Genomic DNA, 14,781 nt, shown 5'->3' with positions numbered 1-14,781 from the left:
CATGCACCTTTGTTTTCAACAGCCACAAACAGGAAACAGAGCAAATGTCTTTTAACAGGTGAATCAGCAAATTGTGACATATCCATTTGATGACTACTCAGCATTCACATTTTAAAGGACACATAAAGAGGAATAAAGAGAAATAAACTATTTTTGCATTCATAGATTAATCTCAAAATTTAAATCAAATAAAAAAAATTAAACTGATTAAAAGAAGTCAGCACCTGCCACAAAAAGAGTCCATTTCTGTAAAATTCCAGGGAATACAAATGGACAGATATTAATAAACAGGAGGGTAGATGCTGGAAGATGGGTGGAGGGAAGCTTAGGGTTATCCCCATCACAAAGGGAAGGCACTCAAAGACTTTAAGTAAGAGAGTGGTATGATCTGTCCAGCTCACTTAAGAACTGTCACTCTGGCTGCTGCAGGGTGCCAGGAAGGACTGGAACAAGAGTGAACACAGCTCAGCTGGAAGTATGTTGTAGTCATGCAGGGAGCTGTGGTGGCCATGGAAATGGAGAGGGGAGGAAGGATTTTGGGTGTATCTTGGGAGTGCACAGGACTTAAAAGTCATGGGAATGGATGAGAACACCCAGGAAGAAGGTGTCGCCATAAGAGGAGCTCCCACAACTCAACCCTGAGGAGAGCCAGCATTTAGAAGGTGTGCAGTCAAAGAGGATAAGGCCACAGAGTAGCTCAGGGAAGGTTGTGAGCCCAAGGAAGGTGTCTTCAGCACCTACTGGGAACGGTGCTCGTGCCGATGTAATAGTGATTGCTTCACTTGGAAATGCCAGTGACTGTGATAAGCACAGTTTTGGTAGAGCTGTGGGTAGGTGGAAGACAGATCAGAAGAACCAAAATGTTCATCATCTGTAGGACAGATAAATGAGCTATATTATATTCAAAGTAGAAGAGACTAGATAGGCATGAAAATAGTGAATTATAGATCAGTAATCAAAATGGATGATTCTCAGAAACAAGGCAGACAAAATGAAGCAATTATGATTCCTGATATGCACCAAACAAAACAAGTAAAACAAAATAGGATAGTGCTGAGGGAGGGTCACCCAGCTGGCTCAGACAGTAGAGCCCACAGTTCCTGATCTCAAGGTCCTGAGTTCCAGCCCCATGCTGCCTGTGGAGCCTACCTTAAAAAACTGGTGACGGGGACCCAGGTGTCTCAGTTGGTTAAGCATCTGACTCTTGATTTTGACTCAGGTCAGAATCTCAGACTCCTGAGTTCGAGCTCCACATCAGGCTCTGCACTCAGCCTGGAGTCTGCATGAGAGTCTCTCTCTCCCTCTCCATCTGCCCCTCCCTGCTCACGTTCTCTCTCTCTCTCACTCAAAAATAAATAAATAAATAAATAAATAAAAGTACTGAGAGATACTTGCTAGACAAAAGTATACAGGAAAGCATGGGAATGTGTAACACAAAATCTGGGATACTAGTTAACTAGTTAACCCTAGTTAACTAGGAGACGGGACTGTGGAAGGAGGACAAAGGGATTTCTAGGGTTTGGGTGATTTTCTTTCTTCATCGGGCAGTAAACACACAGGTACCTTTTGTTTCATGCCTTAAAATGTACACATTTTGGATGTATGCCTCCTTTAGCAATGAAAATATAAAGAGGTCAAATATTTTGGGCACAAAAGAGTAAATGAGACATGATGAAGTCAGAAAGCAGGCACAGACAGCACATCAGAGACATGTAACTGTGAAGAGGTGCAGAGAGCCAGAGCCAGAGGGTGATGCACCATCAGTGGTGTCCCCCAAAGACCGGGGAAACAAACACATGTATGTCTGCTCGGGGTATATTGCCAGGGAGGGAAGGAGAGTGGATCATTGCAGGAGAGGGCCTTGGGCGCCTGAGAGGAGTGGCATCTCGGGCACTGGCCTCTGTTACACTCAGAGGGGCAGGAAACGGTGGTGAGGATGAAGCAGGCTGTAGGCTGGGAGTGAGAACAGGCCAGTGTTTGTATCTGATGGCCCCCATTCTCTCAACGCAAAATGAGAGAGGTCATCAGCCAAGAGGAAGAGGAAGGGATGGGGAGAGATGAAGAGAAGGTGTGAGACAGTTTGCTCTAGAAATGAAACAACCAGCCTACTAGAAAGCTGGGCTGTGCTGAGAGCTCATGCACCCTTTGTGACTCAAGCCCAAATGGAAGGGCTTGGTCCAGCGGGGTGGGCAGGAATGTAGAGCAGGCAGAAGATGGCAGAATCCTTCCAGACTTGGGGCCTTGCAGCGCTGTCCACAGCACATTCCTCTGTGACCGAGATATTGGTTCATCTGTTCTGTCAAACCTGGCAGCCACTAGCCACAGGTGGCTGGGGAGTACTTGAAATGTAGTGATGCCAAGAAAATGAATCTGCAGTTTTGTTTGTTTGTTTTTGATTTGTTTTAAAGATTTTATTTATTTAATTGACAGACAGAGATCACATAGTGGTCAGAGAGGCAGGCAGAGAGAGTGGGCAAGCAGGTTCCCTGCTGAGCAGAGACCCTGATGTGGGGCCCGATCCCAGGACCCTGGAATCAGGACCTGAGCCAAAGGCAGCAGTTTAACCCACTGAGCCACCCAGGCGCCCCTGAATCTCTAGTTTTATCTCACTCTAACCGACTTAAATCCAAGTAGCTACATGTATTCAGCAAAGTTTCATGACACAAAATCCTACACATAGCAGTTGTGTTTCTATAGACTAGCAATGAAAACCCACGAAGGGAATGAAGAACACCAATCCACTTATGATATCATAAAAAGACCTAGGAACAAACTTTCGGTGGAGGGTTTGTTTGCTGCAAAGGACACTGCTGAAGGAGACTCAAGAAGATGTAAGAGAATGGAAAGACAGCCTGTGCCCGTGGATTCTTTTGTTTTTTGTTTGTTCACTTGCTTTAAAGATTTTATTTATTTATTTGACAGACAGAGATCACAAGTAGGCTGAGAGGCAGGCGGGAGGAGCAGAGCCTGATGCAGGGCTCAATCCCAGGACCCTAGGATCATGGCCTGAGCAGAAGCTCAGAGGCTTTAACCCACTGAGCCACACAGGTGTCACTGTGCTCATGGATTGTTAAGAGGACAACTCCCCAAAGCAATCCATAGATTCAATACAAGCTCTAAAAAGTCTCAGAGCGGTTTCTTGCAGCAACAGAAAAACTCACTATGGCCGGTGGCTACTGTATCAGCTCAGCTTATAAAAGCTGAGAGGAAGGTGAGCTAGAGGGAATGTGAGGGGTCAGAAGGAGAGACGTGGACATGAAGAGACCTAGAGGGAAGGTGGGGGGTCAGAAGGAGAGACATGGACATGAAGCTACAGCATGACATGTGCCCAGGAGAGCCCAGTCACCCAGGCCCTCTGACTGGGTTCTGGGTCCTGCACCCAGGTGAGCACTTTGCACTGTCTGGCACATTGTAGGGACTGAGCAGCCATGTGGTGAGCGAAGGGTGCAAGGATGAGTATGACAACGCAGAATGGAAGAGTTGACTCGGTGAGTGTCCTTGGCAAGTCGCTTCTAGCAAACTGAGACTAATAATTCCTGGGTCTCAGGAGCAGTTAAGAGCATGTCTAGAACAGGAAAGGCCGCTGGCCCGTGAGTTCAGACAAATTACCTAGTACTTAAGAGTAGCAGTCCATTGTGTTATTAAAGAACTCCTTCCCAGCCCATTTGCATGGACTGCGTCAGATACTTGCTGTAACAAAATTAGCAGAACCTGGCACATAATACATGCTCAAAAAAATATTGCTCACTATTAAGAAGAGTAAAATGAGATCAAGGATACGGTCGTGTTTTGTTTTGTTTTGTTTTTTTACAAGTGCTAGTGAACCATAACTGAGCGCCAGCAAAACCAAAAGTACGTTTGGACCTGGGCTTGGTATGACTGTAAACTAGCTTTGCACATTCAAACTGAGCTCACCTGAACACCATACTCTTTGAGGAGGTTGAAGGTACTTGCTGGCATTTCCACGGCTAAGGTCCACCACCAGATGCAAAACTTCCTGTGAGTGACAGCAGATGGAGGAGAATGAGAAGGTTCCGGAAGGCTGTTGACAAATCCGACACCTCTCGTGGTAGCCATGTAACTTTGGCTAAGGAACATGGCAACATGAGCTAAACCCCAGGAAGAGAACCCCCAAAGAGGGGCCATGGGGTCCGGTCCTTCCCTGAAAGCATCACATCACCACATGGCCTGAGGAGAGCTGCTCACCAGGACCCACTTGATAGGCCGGCCAGCCCACTGAGGCCGCCTCCACGTGCCCCATACCTGGATTTCAGCATCAGAGATGGTTGCCAGATATTTGGCATCCCAGATGATGCTATGGCCCCAATGCCGTTGCCTTCTGGGAAGCTGTCAATATTGTGTGCACAGGAATGCTGCAAAACAGGATCAGGGAACACCCATTTGCAGAGGTCTGCCTTGCTCCCCAGAGAAACTCGCTTCAAAAGCTATGGAGGAAACAAATGTGGTCCATCAATACAACAGATTGTGATGCAGCCATACAAAGGAAAGAAGCACGGACCCCTGCTGTATCAGGGGTGGACCCCCCAAAACATCACGTGAAGTAGAGAAGCCTGACACAAAGACCACACATTGTTCGAGCTCATTGATATGAAGTGTCCAGATTTGAAAATCCACAGGGACAGACAGGCATGTCAGTGGCTGTCAGGGGGAATGGGAGGGGTGACTGAGGGCTTTAGGTTTTCCTTTTGGGATTTTGGATCTAGGGGCACCCAGCGGGCTCAGCTGGTGGAGCATGTGACTCCTGACCTCGGGTTTGTGGGTTCCAGCCCCACGTTGGGCATAGAGATGACTTTAAAACAGCAGTTGGAACTAGATACAAGCGGCGATGGCACAACATTGTAAACGCGCTCAATGCCACTGAATCACAGGCTTCACAATGGCGAATTTTACCTTATGTGAATTTTACCTCATTTTAAATAATAATAAAACTAACTCAGCATTATGCAAACATGCAGTTTGTTCTCTTCATGAAGTCGACTGTCACCCACTATTGAGTGCTGATTCTGTGCCAGGCATGAAGGATGGAAATAAGAAAAAAAGATGCCTAGGACAATACCCCAGCTCTCAGGAAAACGAGTGCCCTCCCAGCTAAGAGGGAATGAAAATAAGCACAGGTTTTCTAGACAGCAACTTAGCTGCATCTGTCAAAATTTTAAATGCACACACCCTAGACTCAACAATTCCTCTTCTACAGCTTTTTTCCCAGAAAAATAATAGTGAAATTAAACAGAGATAAATATAAAATCATGTTCATCATGGCACTGCTTTAATGGCAAAAAAATCTCAAAACACAAATATTCACGAATGTGGGAACTGTTTAAAAACATTATGACATAACCATGTAATGAAAAACTAGGCTACTTGCAAAAAGATTGAGGCAGGGGCACCTGGGTGGCTCACTTGGTTAAGGGGCTGCCTGCAGCTCAGGTCCTGGGATCAAGTCCTGTATCAGGCTCCCTACTCAGGGGAGAACATGCTTCTCCCTCTCCCTCTGCCTGTCACTCTGCCTACTTATGCTCTATCTCTCCCCCCATCTCTCTGAAAAATAACTAAAAAAAAAAAAAAAAAAAAAAAAAGAATGAGGCCAATGTGGGAAGGTGACCAATATTTTGTGAAAAAAGCAAGTTGCCAAACAGTGTAGTTAGCTTCTTCCTGCATGAGGGAGAGAGAGTGTACACATTTCTGTGCACAGAAGAGTCTAGAGGAACAGATTCTAAACTAAACAAGGGTGACTCTGGAGATGGGTCTGGGTAAGGAAGGACTCACTTTTCCTTCCCTCATTCACTACTATACCGTGTCACTGGCAAGACTGTAGAACCCTAAGAAGCAGGAAAAACCTTGTCACATGCAGAATTAAATGAGATACTTAAATATCTAAGCGAGCCAGAGAAACACAACAGAAGCAAGGCTGTGAGTGATGTGAGTGAGCGGCAGCACAGGGGTCAGGGGAGCGAAGGCCGGTGGTAGGACGTCCTGATCCAGGACCACGGGCTGGTGGTTCCCATTGTTTTTCATTATGGAGCTCTTGTTGCAGGAAATATCAGCAGGCCTGCTGGGTCACTCCAGCGCCCCCACTGGCTGGGACCAAGTCTGTGCCCCTGCTGAGGACCTGGCTGGTTGTCTGTCACCTGAGAAGGCTTCATCCCCCTGGGAACTAGCCCCCCAAATCCTTTGAGAGAAGGCAGTCCTAACATTGCTGGGAATGGCACCATGATGTCCTTAGTGTGGAAAAACATCTTATTCCTGTGGCTTTCCAGAATTAAAATAGAGAGCCAGTGATGTCATTTGGGCCTGTTCTATAAATATATTGGTGGGAAGAGAATCTGTTTATTTTGCTTAGGAATGGGTGATGTTTAAAAGAATTTAATGTATCAGAGCCTATGATGGATTAAATTTGTGCCCGTCATTGATTCAGACTTGTGATTTTACATTCAAATCATACTGGTTTATAAACAGTATTAGAATACTTATGAGAACTTAAGATTTGTCATAGTTATGTCTAATTTATTAGATTTATAATAATTCTCTAAGTATGGGTGAAGAGTTTATTTTTTAATCAGGCTACTAAAGAACTTAGAGATAAAACCAAATATATTCAGTTTCTTTTTTTTATATTTTATTAATTTATTTGACAGAGAGACATCACAAGTAGACAGACAGACAGGCAGAGAGAGAGAGAGGAAAGCAGGCTCCCCGCTGAGCAGAGAGCCCGAATGTGGGACTCGATCCCAGGACCCTGAGATCATGACCTGAGCCTAACGCAGCGGCTTAACCCACTGAGCTACACAGGCGCCCTATATTCAGTTTCTAAGTGCAGTTTAAAAATGTTTAAAAGGAATTAATAATCAAATTTGTGAGTTGGGCCAAACATTAATCAAAACCCCCTTAAAGGCAATTATAAAAATCTGCTAGACTTATAAAAGGTGTAAAATTTATAAGTTGAATAAAAAAAACTTAAGGGAAAACTATGGTTCTGAGTTTATAACTTTAATAAAGTGAATATTCATTCTAAAGCCAGCTAATCTTTTCTGGGTCCCAAATTCATCATTTACTATATCATAAAACTCACACTGACATATTGAATTGTTAACCAAAGATGCACTTTAGTTTGTAATTAAAAGAAAAATAATCACTGTCAGAATCACCCCTTGTCTAGTCGAGGAGACAGCTTTATAAGCAAGAGAATATAAGAGGGCAGCCTGGGTGGCTCAGTCAGTTAAGCTTTCAGCTTGGGTAGTGATCCCAGCATCCTGAGATCGAGCCCCACATCAGGCTCCCTGCTCGGCACGGAGTCTGCTTCCCCCTCTCTCTCTTGCATGCCTCTCTGCCTACTTGTGCTCTCTACTTTGTCAAATAAATAAATAAAATCTTAGAAAAAAGAAAAGAAAAGAAAAAAGCAAAGAAAAAAGCATAGAATAAAGACTTTTAAGGGGGCCAGCCATGCCTGGGGAAAAGGAGCTATCAGCAACAGTTTCAGAGAAGAGACACATGTGAGGTGCCCACCCTTCCTGCCTGTGGACTCTGTCAAGGGATAGAACAACTTTCCCTCAGGTGTAAGTCAGATATCCCACTACTTGCAGCTGGAAGCGTGTGACAGCCACAGGTGACAGCCTGGCACATGGAAGGGGAATTCCACTTTCTGGGGGACAAGTTTCCATGACTCGGATTCAAGATGCATTTTTCCCTCTATCTCAGGCTGCATCGGCAAGAGGCAGCCTCTGAAGGGTGTTCAGCAGGGGAGTAACACAAACAGATTTTGCCTTTGTGAAAAGATCATACTCAAAATGCTGTGGAAAACAACCACACGATGCTACACGCTGATGTCCATGGATCTGTATTTAGGACAACAGCAAATGTTCTGGAAGGAAACACACCAAATTGACTACCTCCAGGAAGAGGGTGAAGATTGGAGATGGTGGCCAAAGGAGACCTTAGCTTTCAATTAAAAGATTATTAAAAATCAACAGATGGGTAGATAAGCAGAATCAGTATATCCATGTGATAGAATCTTGAAAACAAAGGAAGCACTGACTGATGCCACAGCACGGGAGAACTCTGAAAACATTATGCTGAGAGAAAAACCAGACATAAAAAGCCACATATGATTCACGGACATAAAATGATGACAAGCAAACCTATAGAGACAGAAAGTTGATGAGGGGCTGAGAGGAAGGAGAATGGGGAGCTCACTGTCACAGAGTTTCTGTTTGGGGTGATGAAAATGTTCCAGAAATAGTGCCGATGGTCGCACAACATTGTGAATGTAATTAATGCCACCAAATTAGACGTTTAAAAACATAATTTGGGGCACCTGGGTGGCTTAGTGGGTTAAAGCCTCTGCCTCCAGCAGATAATAAAATATTTAAATTAAAAAATATATATTTTTACAATGGGGTGCATGGGTGTCGCAGTTGGTAAAGTGGCTGGCTCTTGGTTTCAGCTCAGGTCTTGATCTCAGGGTCCTGGGATCGAGCCCCATGTTGGGCTCTGCACTCAGCAAGGAGTCTGCTTGAGGATTCTCCCTCCCTCTTCCGTTGCCCTTCCCCCACTCACACTCTCTTGCTCTAAAATAAATAATAAAGAAATCTTTTCTAAAAATGTGAAGATGGTCAATTTCATGTTATGTGTATTCTAAATCACCATCCTGGAGGTTGGGTTGTAGAGTGAAGCTGCAGAGGAGGAGGCTGGCCAGGTGGGAGTGGGTGGGCAGGGGCAGCAGAGGTGGCTTTAGAAGGCCTCTGGGAGGAGATCAACAGGGCTTGGGAGATATTTTAGCAGGAGATATCCACAGGACATCCAGGTGGAATGTTCTCCAGCTGCTTCCTCATCCATGAAAAGAGGAATTATGAGGTGGTTAGGGAGATGAAGATTGTATGGTTACCACCCCAGGACTGCTCCCTTCTGGCTGGAGAAAAGGACCAAGCACATCCTCCTCACCATCTTGGGCCAGAGGAAGCAGAGTCTCAGAAGGCAGATGAAAACCAAGGGGACATGGTATCAGAAAAGCCAAGGCAATGACAAGTGTGAAATGCCACTGAGACGTCTAGTAAGATGAGGACCAGGATTAAGTAACAGGGCCCTAGGACGTCACCAGTCAACTGGGGGACCTGTATCAATCTAACTTTCCAGAACACCCAAGAGCTTTAAACAACTTCTTCCTAATCATCCCCAACTGGACTATCCACCCCCATGTCACCATCCCCCACAACTCAACCAGGGCCATACAATCTTATCAACTAATCTAGCACTGCACTCTGCCTCTAGGACCAGGAATGAAGAAAGAAAACACACATTAACATCTATCATGGGCCATGGACTGTGCGCTACTGGTCTTCATGACAGTCCTGTAAGGTAAGTGCAGTGTGTTGAGGGCCTCCTCAGAAGTCAGGTCCACCCAGAGCCTCAGGATGTGAGCATATAATGCTCACAGGGTCCTTGAGATGTATTAGTTCAGATGAGGGTGGATTAGGATGAATCCTCAAACCAACGACTGCTGAGCTGATAGAAGTGCAGACACACAGAGACACATGGAGGACAACGTCATGTGAAGACAGCGGCAGAGACTAGAGTGATTAGTTTAACAGCCAAGGAAAACCAAGGGCTGCCAGCCACCACCAGCAGCTGGGAGAGAGGCCTGCAGCAGGTTCTCCCTCAGAGCCCCAGAAGGAACCACCCCTTAGGGCACCCTCATTTCAGACTTCCAGCCTCGGGAACTGTGAGGGAATAACTTTCTGTTATTTTAAGCCCCTCAGCATGTGGTAATTATTTTTTTAAAGATTTTAATTATTTATTTGATGGACAGAGATCACACAAGTAGGCAAGAGAGGCAGGCAGAGAGAGAAAGGAAAGCAGGATTCCTGCTGAGCAGAGAGCCAGATGCAGGGCTGGGTCCCAGGACTCTGGGGTCAGGACCTGAACCAAAGGCAGAGGCTTTAACCTGCTCAGCCCCTCAGGCACCCCAGGGTGTGGTCATTTCTTAGAGCAGCCCAAGGAAACTAAAACAGTGGGTATGATTAGCCTCTTTTTTTGTAGAAGGGGAAAATGACTTCACTTCTCTGGGCCTCCAAGCTGGGTTAGTGTTAACCTCCCTCATCTACTCTGGGACATCGCCAAACCAAGTTTCTCAGCCTAAAGGACCAATCATTTTATCTGGGGAAATTCATGAAGGTAATGTCACTTGACCGGGCCTCAAGGCAACAGGAAGGCCAGCCTCCCCAGGCCGCTTCACCCTCACCAGCATCCCACCTCTGGCTTCTGCATGCCCAGACCAGCATTTCTCATTTGTTGCAGATACGCTACACTGAGTAGGGAAAAAGAGGCTTGCGCCACACCTACCCTGTGAAGGAGTCCCATATGATTATCAGGAATTCGGGCCCTTTGTCAGCCGTGGCAATCCACCTCCTATCTTCCCTGATGCAGAGGCAGGAGATCACATTAGTGTGGCCCTGCAGAAATGCAGAGAAAATGCTCTGAAACATTCAGGATGGCCAGAGAGGCTGGAGCCCCACAGAGAGAACTAAGCTCCCCTTCCAGGTTCATCGGGCTGAAAATCCCACTCCTATGGCCTTTCCCTGGCATTTCTCCATAACCAGTGGTTTTCCGATTTTCTCTCCCGCAAAACCCCTGAAGGGTAAGCCACACTCCCCACAAGGACAAGGGCTCCCTACAGATCTAGGCATGTGCCCAACTTGGAACCCAGGTGGGGGATAAATGGGGTTCTGCCCCACCTCCAGTCCCCTTGAAGCCCTGCTGGCCTCTCCTCCCTTAAACAGTGTCCACTCAGGCCACCGAGCAGATCTGGAGCAAAAGCCTCTCTGCTGGTCTCCCTGCTTTCATTCCCATCCCCCCATAATCCTTTCCCAGTAACTCAGGAACCTTCTGGAAACAAACAAAATGCTAGTGCTGCCTGCCAGGAAATAGCCCATTCCCTCCCTCCTTCCTCTTCCCTTGCTCACTCCATGTCAGTCATACCAGCCTTCTTTCTGGACCCCTTGGGCAGGCCTGCAAACCTGGAGCTCCCTGGGTCTGGACTGCTTTTCCCCAAACTGCCCCTGGTTGGTTCATTCTCCTCAGTCAGTCAGATCTTGGCACAAAGGGCATGTTTGCCAGCGCAACCAACTGGAGGGCCATCTCTCACTCCTCATCTCTCTCCTGCAGCAGCCCGCATTTCCTTTGGAGGGTTTGTTGTAATTCGTAATTGTGTATTTATGAGACTATAAGCTCCATGTTTTGTTCATGACTACAGGCCCAGAATCTGAAACAAAGAGGTTCTGATAAATACCTATGGAATAAATGAACGAAGGAATAAATGGATGGATGGATGGATAGTCAAGGCCACTCCCAGCCACCTGATTCTGCAGGAGGTTGGACTTCTGCCTGGCATGGTCCCTATTTCTCAGCCCCTCTGCCTGCTGCTCCTTCCTCGCTCCACAGACACAAACTCCCCCCTCTCCCTCCCACCAGCACTGGACTCAGTGCTAAACATTCAACTAAGCTCCAAGAAGGGCTGCTTGTGGGCTTGGGTGTTTCTGGACATCTAGAGAGCAAATTATGCACCTACATGACATGGATTCCTGAGTACAGACTAGGCTTTTGGGAAACCCTCTGTGATGTTTTTGACCTAGGCATTGACTTAAAATATATGTCCGGGGGCTCTTGGACAGCTCAGTTAGTTAAGCGTCTGCCTTCAGCTAAGGCTTTGATATCAGGGTCCTGGGATCGAGCCCCACGTCAGGCTCTCTTCTGAGAAGGGGAGTCTGTTTCTCCCTATTGCTCTCTCTTGCTTGTTCTCTTAAATAAATAGATAGATAGATAGATAGATAGATAAGATCTTTAAAAGCAACAACAAAAACTTGCATACCTGAAGATGGTGCTGAGTATTCTTGAAGACGTCGTAGATGAACACAGTGTCAGCACAGATGTACAGAAGAACTCTCTGGTTTTCATCTCAAATGTAGTAAATAGGAAGAGAACTGTTCCATCCAAAAGATCAAGTTATGGTCTGGAAGGCAAAGGCAAGACCAGCAAGACACTGAGTGCACGGAGCCCAGAACTGTGATGCCAGGCACCCCTGGCGCAGTCTCTGGAGGGGAAGGATTTCACATCATCAGTCCAAAGTAGGGGAAATCTCTTCAAGAACGTCCTCAACCACATTCTAGGGCATGGAGGACCCTCGAATCCATGACGCTGAGTAAAACGGGCCACACACAGTACAGGGTCAGTCTAATCCATAGAGGTGGAAAGGAGCCCAGTGGCTGCTGGGGGCCTGGGGAAGGTGGTTGGGGAGTGATGGCTAGGGGATATGGATTTCTTTTGTGAGGGATGAAAATGTTCTGGAATTAGACAGTGGTGACAGCCGCACAACCTTGTGAACATGCGAAAAAGCAATGGATGGTATACTTGAAAGGGGTCAATTTTATGAGGATGTGAAGAAATTGGAACCACTGGTCACTCGTGGTAGGAATGTGAAATCATGCAGCTGCTTTGGAAAACCCCAGGGAGAGCTCTCCAAACACTGAAATCAGAATTCGTGTATCATGCAGCAATGACACTTCTGGATACCTAGCTCAAAGAGCTGGAAGCAGGCTCTCAAGGAGACATTCACACGCCCATGTTTAGAGCAGCATACTTCACGGAAACCAGAAGGTAAAAGGAAGCCAAGTGTCCCATGATGGACAAATGGATGAACAACATGTGAGAGTTGCTCAGGCTTCCACAGGAAGGAGACCCGATGCTCTACGACGTGGATGGACTTTGGGGACATCATGGAAGTGAAATCCACCAGTCACAGAAAGACAAATATGGTAGGATTCCACGGACATGGTCCCAAGAAGAATCAGTTCCATAGAGACAGAAAGTGGAATGGTGGTTGCCAGGAGCAGGGCTGGGGAACGGGGAGTTGTTCAGTGGGTAGGGAGCTTCCTTTTCACGAGATGAGTTCCAGGTGTTGGTTGCAGCACAGTGTGAATGTACCTACTACGATGCTGTACACTTCAAAATGGTGAAGATGGTAAATTTTAGGGGTGCCTGGTGGCACAGTTGGATCAGCAACTGACTCTTGGCTTTGGCTCAGGTTGTGATCTCAGGGTTGTGGCATCCAGCCCCACATCGGGCTCCATGAATAGTCTGCTTAAGACTCTCCTCTGCCCTTCCCCAACCTCCCCTCTCTTTCAAATAAATATTTAAAAGAAAGATGAGGGGCGCCTGGGTGGCTCAGTCATTGGGTGTCTGCCTTCAGCTCAGGTCATGATCCCAGGATCCTGCCAGGCTCCCTGCTCCTGAGAAAGCCTGCTTCTCCCTCTCCCACTCCCCTTGCTTGTGTTCCCTCTCTCTCTCTGCCTCTTTCTTTATCAAATATATAAATAAAATCTTTTTTTTTGAAGATGCTAAATTTTACTTTATGTGTATTTTACCACAATTTTAAATTTTAAGAAGGTAAATTTAATGGTATATGAATTATACCTTGCTTAAAAAAGAAAAGAAAGTCAACAGTAAACAGAAAGAACGTCCTATCCTCCTAATCCCCAGAACCTAGGCTGCTCAGTATCTGACACATAGTGAGCACTTAATATAGTGAAATTCAACTTACTTCATGAAAATATATGGAAAGGGGAAATTACAGTATAGTCACCAAGGAACTTCATAAGAAAGGCAATGATTCAGCTGGGAATATTTGTATTTGCTCCTCATATACCATTTCCCCTGGAAGAATAAAGCACAAAGAGACAAAATTCCCTAAGCATGATTAAAAATTCCATATTCCCAGGAATAAATCCAAGATTAAAATGTTCTGAAATGAAAAATTTGAGCTATTATAAATCTATTACTTTTAATTCAATAGTAGTTTACTTATGCATAGTTTTGTGTGCAAAGTCTTTTGTAAAAATCACGGAAGTGATTAAAATTGTTTATAAATTCTGTGGATTCATACAAAAGAGTATTATTCAGAAATAACAAGTAATAAACTAGCAAGCCAGGAAAAAACATGGAGAAATCTTAAATACATTTTGATAAGTGAAAGGAGCCAACCTTAGGGGGACACAAGGTTGTCCCCCCAACCTTAGGGGGACACAGTGGGGACACCTGCGTGGCTCAGTTGTTTAAGTGTCTCCCTTCGGCTCAGGTCATGATCTCAGAGTCCTAGGATGGAGCCTTGCATTGGGCCCCCTGTTCATCCAGGAGTCTGCCTCTCTCTCTCCCTCTCTCTCTCTCTCTCTCTCTGCCCCTCCCCTGACATGTGTTTTTTCTCTCTCTCTCTCTTTCTGACAAATAAATAAAAATCTTTAAAAAAAAAAAAAAGGACTTCACATTGTATGATTCCAACTACATGATATTTTGGAAAAGTAAAACTATGAAGATGGGGGAAATAATGGCCAGGGAGTGAGGGGGTGAAGGCAGGGATGGAGAGTGGGGCACGAGGGATTTGAAGGCAGTAACACAAGTCTGTAGGACACTACAATGGTGGATATACCTCATCATACCTTAGTCAACGCCCAGAGAATGTCACACCCCCAAAAGTAAAATATGGACGTTATTTAATAATAACAGTCAACATGGGTTCATCACCTCTAACAAATGTCCCCCACTAATAAAGATATTAACAAAAGAAGAACCTGGTGGTTCCTGGTGATTTCACTGCACTTGACAATCATCAAAGATTCCTTCTCATCAATGCATGACACCTTGTTTTCTTGGTGGAAGTCAGTATTCAGGGTTATGCCTACTTACCAGGAACACTCTGAATTACTCCAGGCCTCTAGG

At 45.7% G+C, this 14,781-nt stretch overlaps 1 protein-coding gene across 5 annotated transcripts in view; it reads right to left on the bottom strand.

The window, feature by feature from the left end:
* The window catches only part of LOC116577342 (cilia- and flagella-associated protein 251-like), a 34,924-nt gene that overhangs the window by 15,083 nt on the left and 5,060 nt on the right, over window positions 1-14,781 (bottom strand). The window contains exons 3-5 of one of the 5 annotated variants that reach the window (XR_004280491.1): window positions 11,882-12,022; window positions 10,357-10,466; window positions 3,916-3,997 (exon numbers count right to left, since the gene is read on the bottom strand). Coding sequence is in view for 4 of the 5 variants with exons in the window: in XM_032320387.1 (XP_032176278.1) it covers window positions 3,916-3,997; window positions 10,357-10,466; window positions 10,993-11,085 (285 nt within the window). In the remaining variant the exon portion in view is untranslated. Of the gene's footprint in view, window positions 1-3,915; window positions 3,998-4,263; window positions 4,324-10,356; window positions 10,467-10,992; window positions 11,178-11,881; window positions 12,023-14,781 lie in introns of those variants that run through there. The other 4 variants (XM_032320387.1, XM_032320389.1, XM_032320388.1 and 1 more) reach the window with 4 other exon arrangements.

The sequence above is a fragment of the Mustela erminea genome, chromosome 18, assembly GCF_009829155.1.
Source record: "Mustela erminea isolate mMusErm1 chromosome 18, mMusErm1.Pri, whole genome shotgun sequence".
Lineage (NCBI taxonomy): Eukaryota > Metazoa > Chordata > Mammalia > Carnivora > Mustelidae > Mustela > Mustela erminea.
Note: the sequence above shows the minus strand (reverse complement) of the source record. Positions and strands in the feature narration are given on the sequence as shown.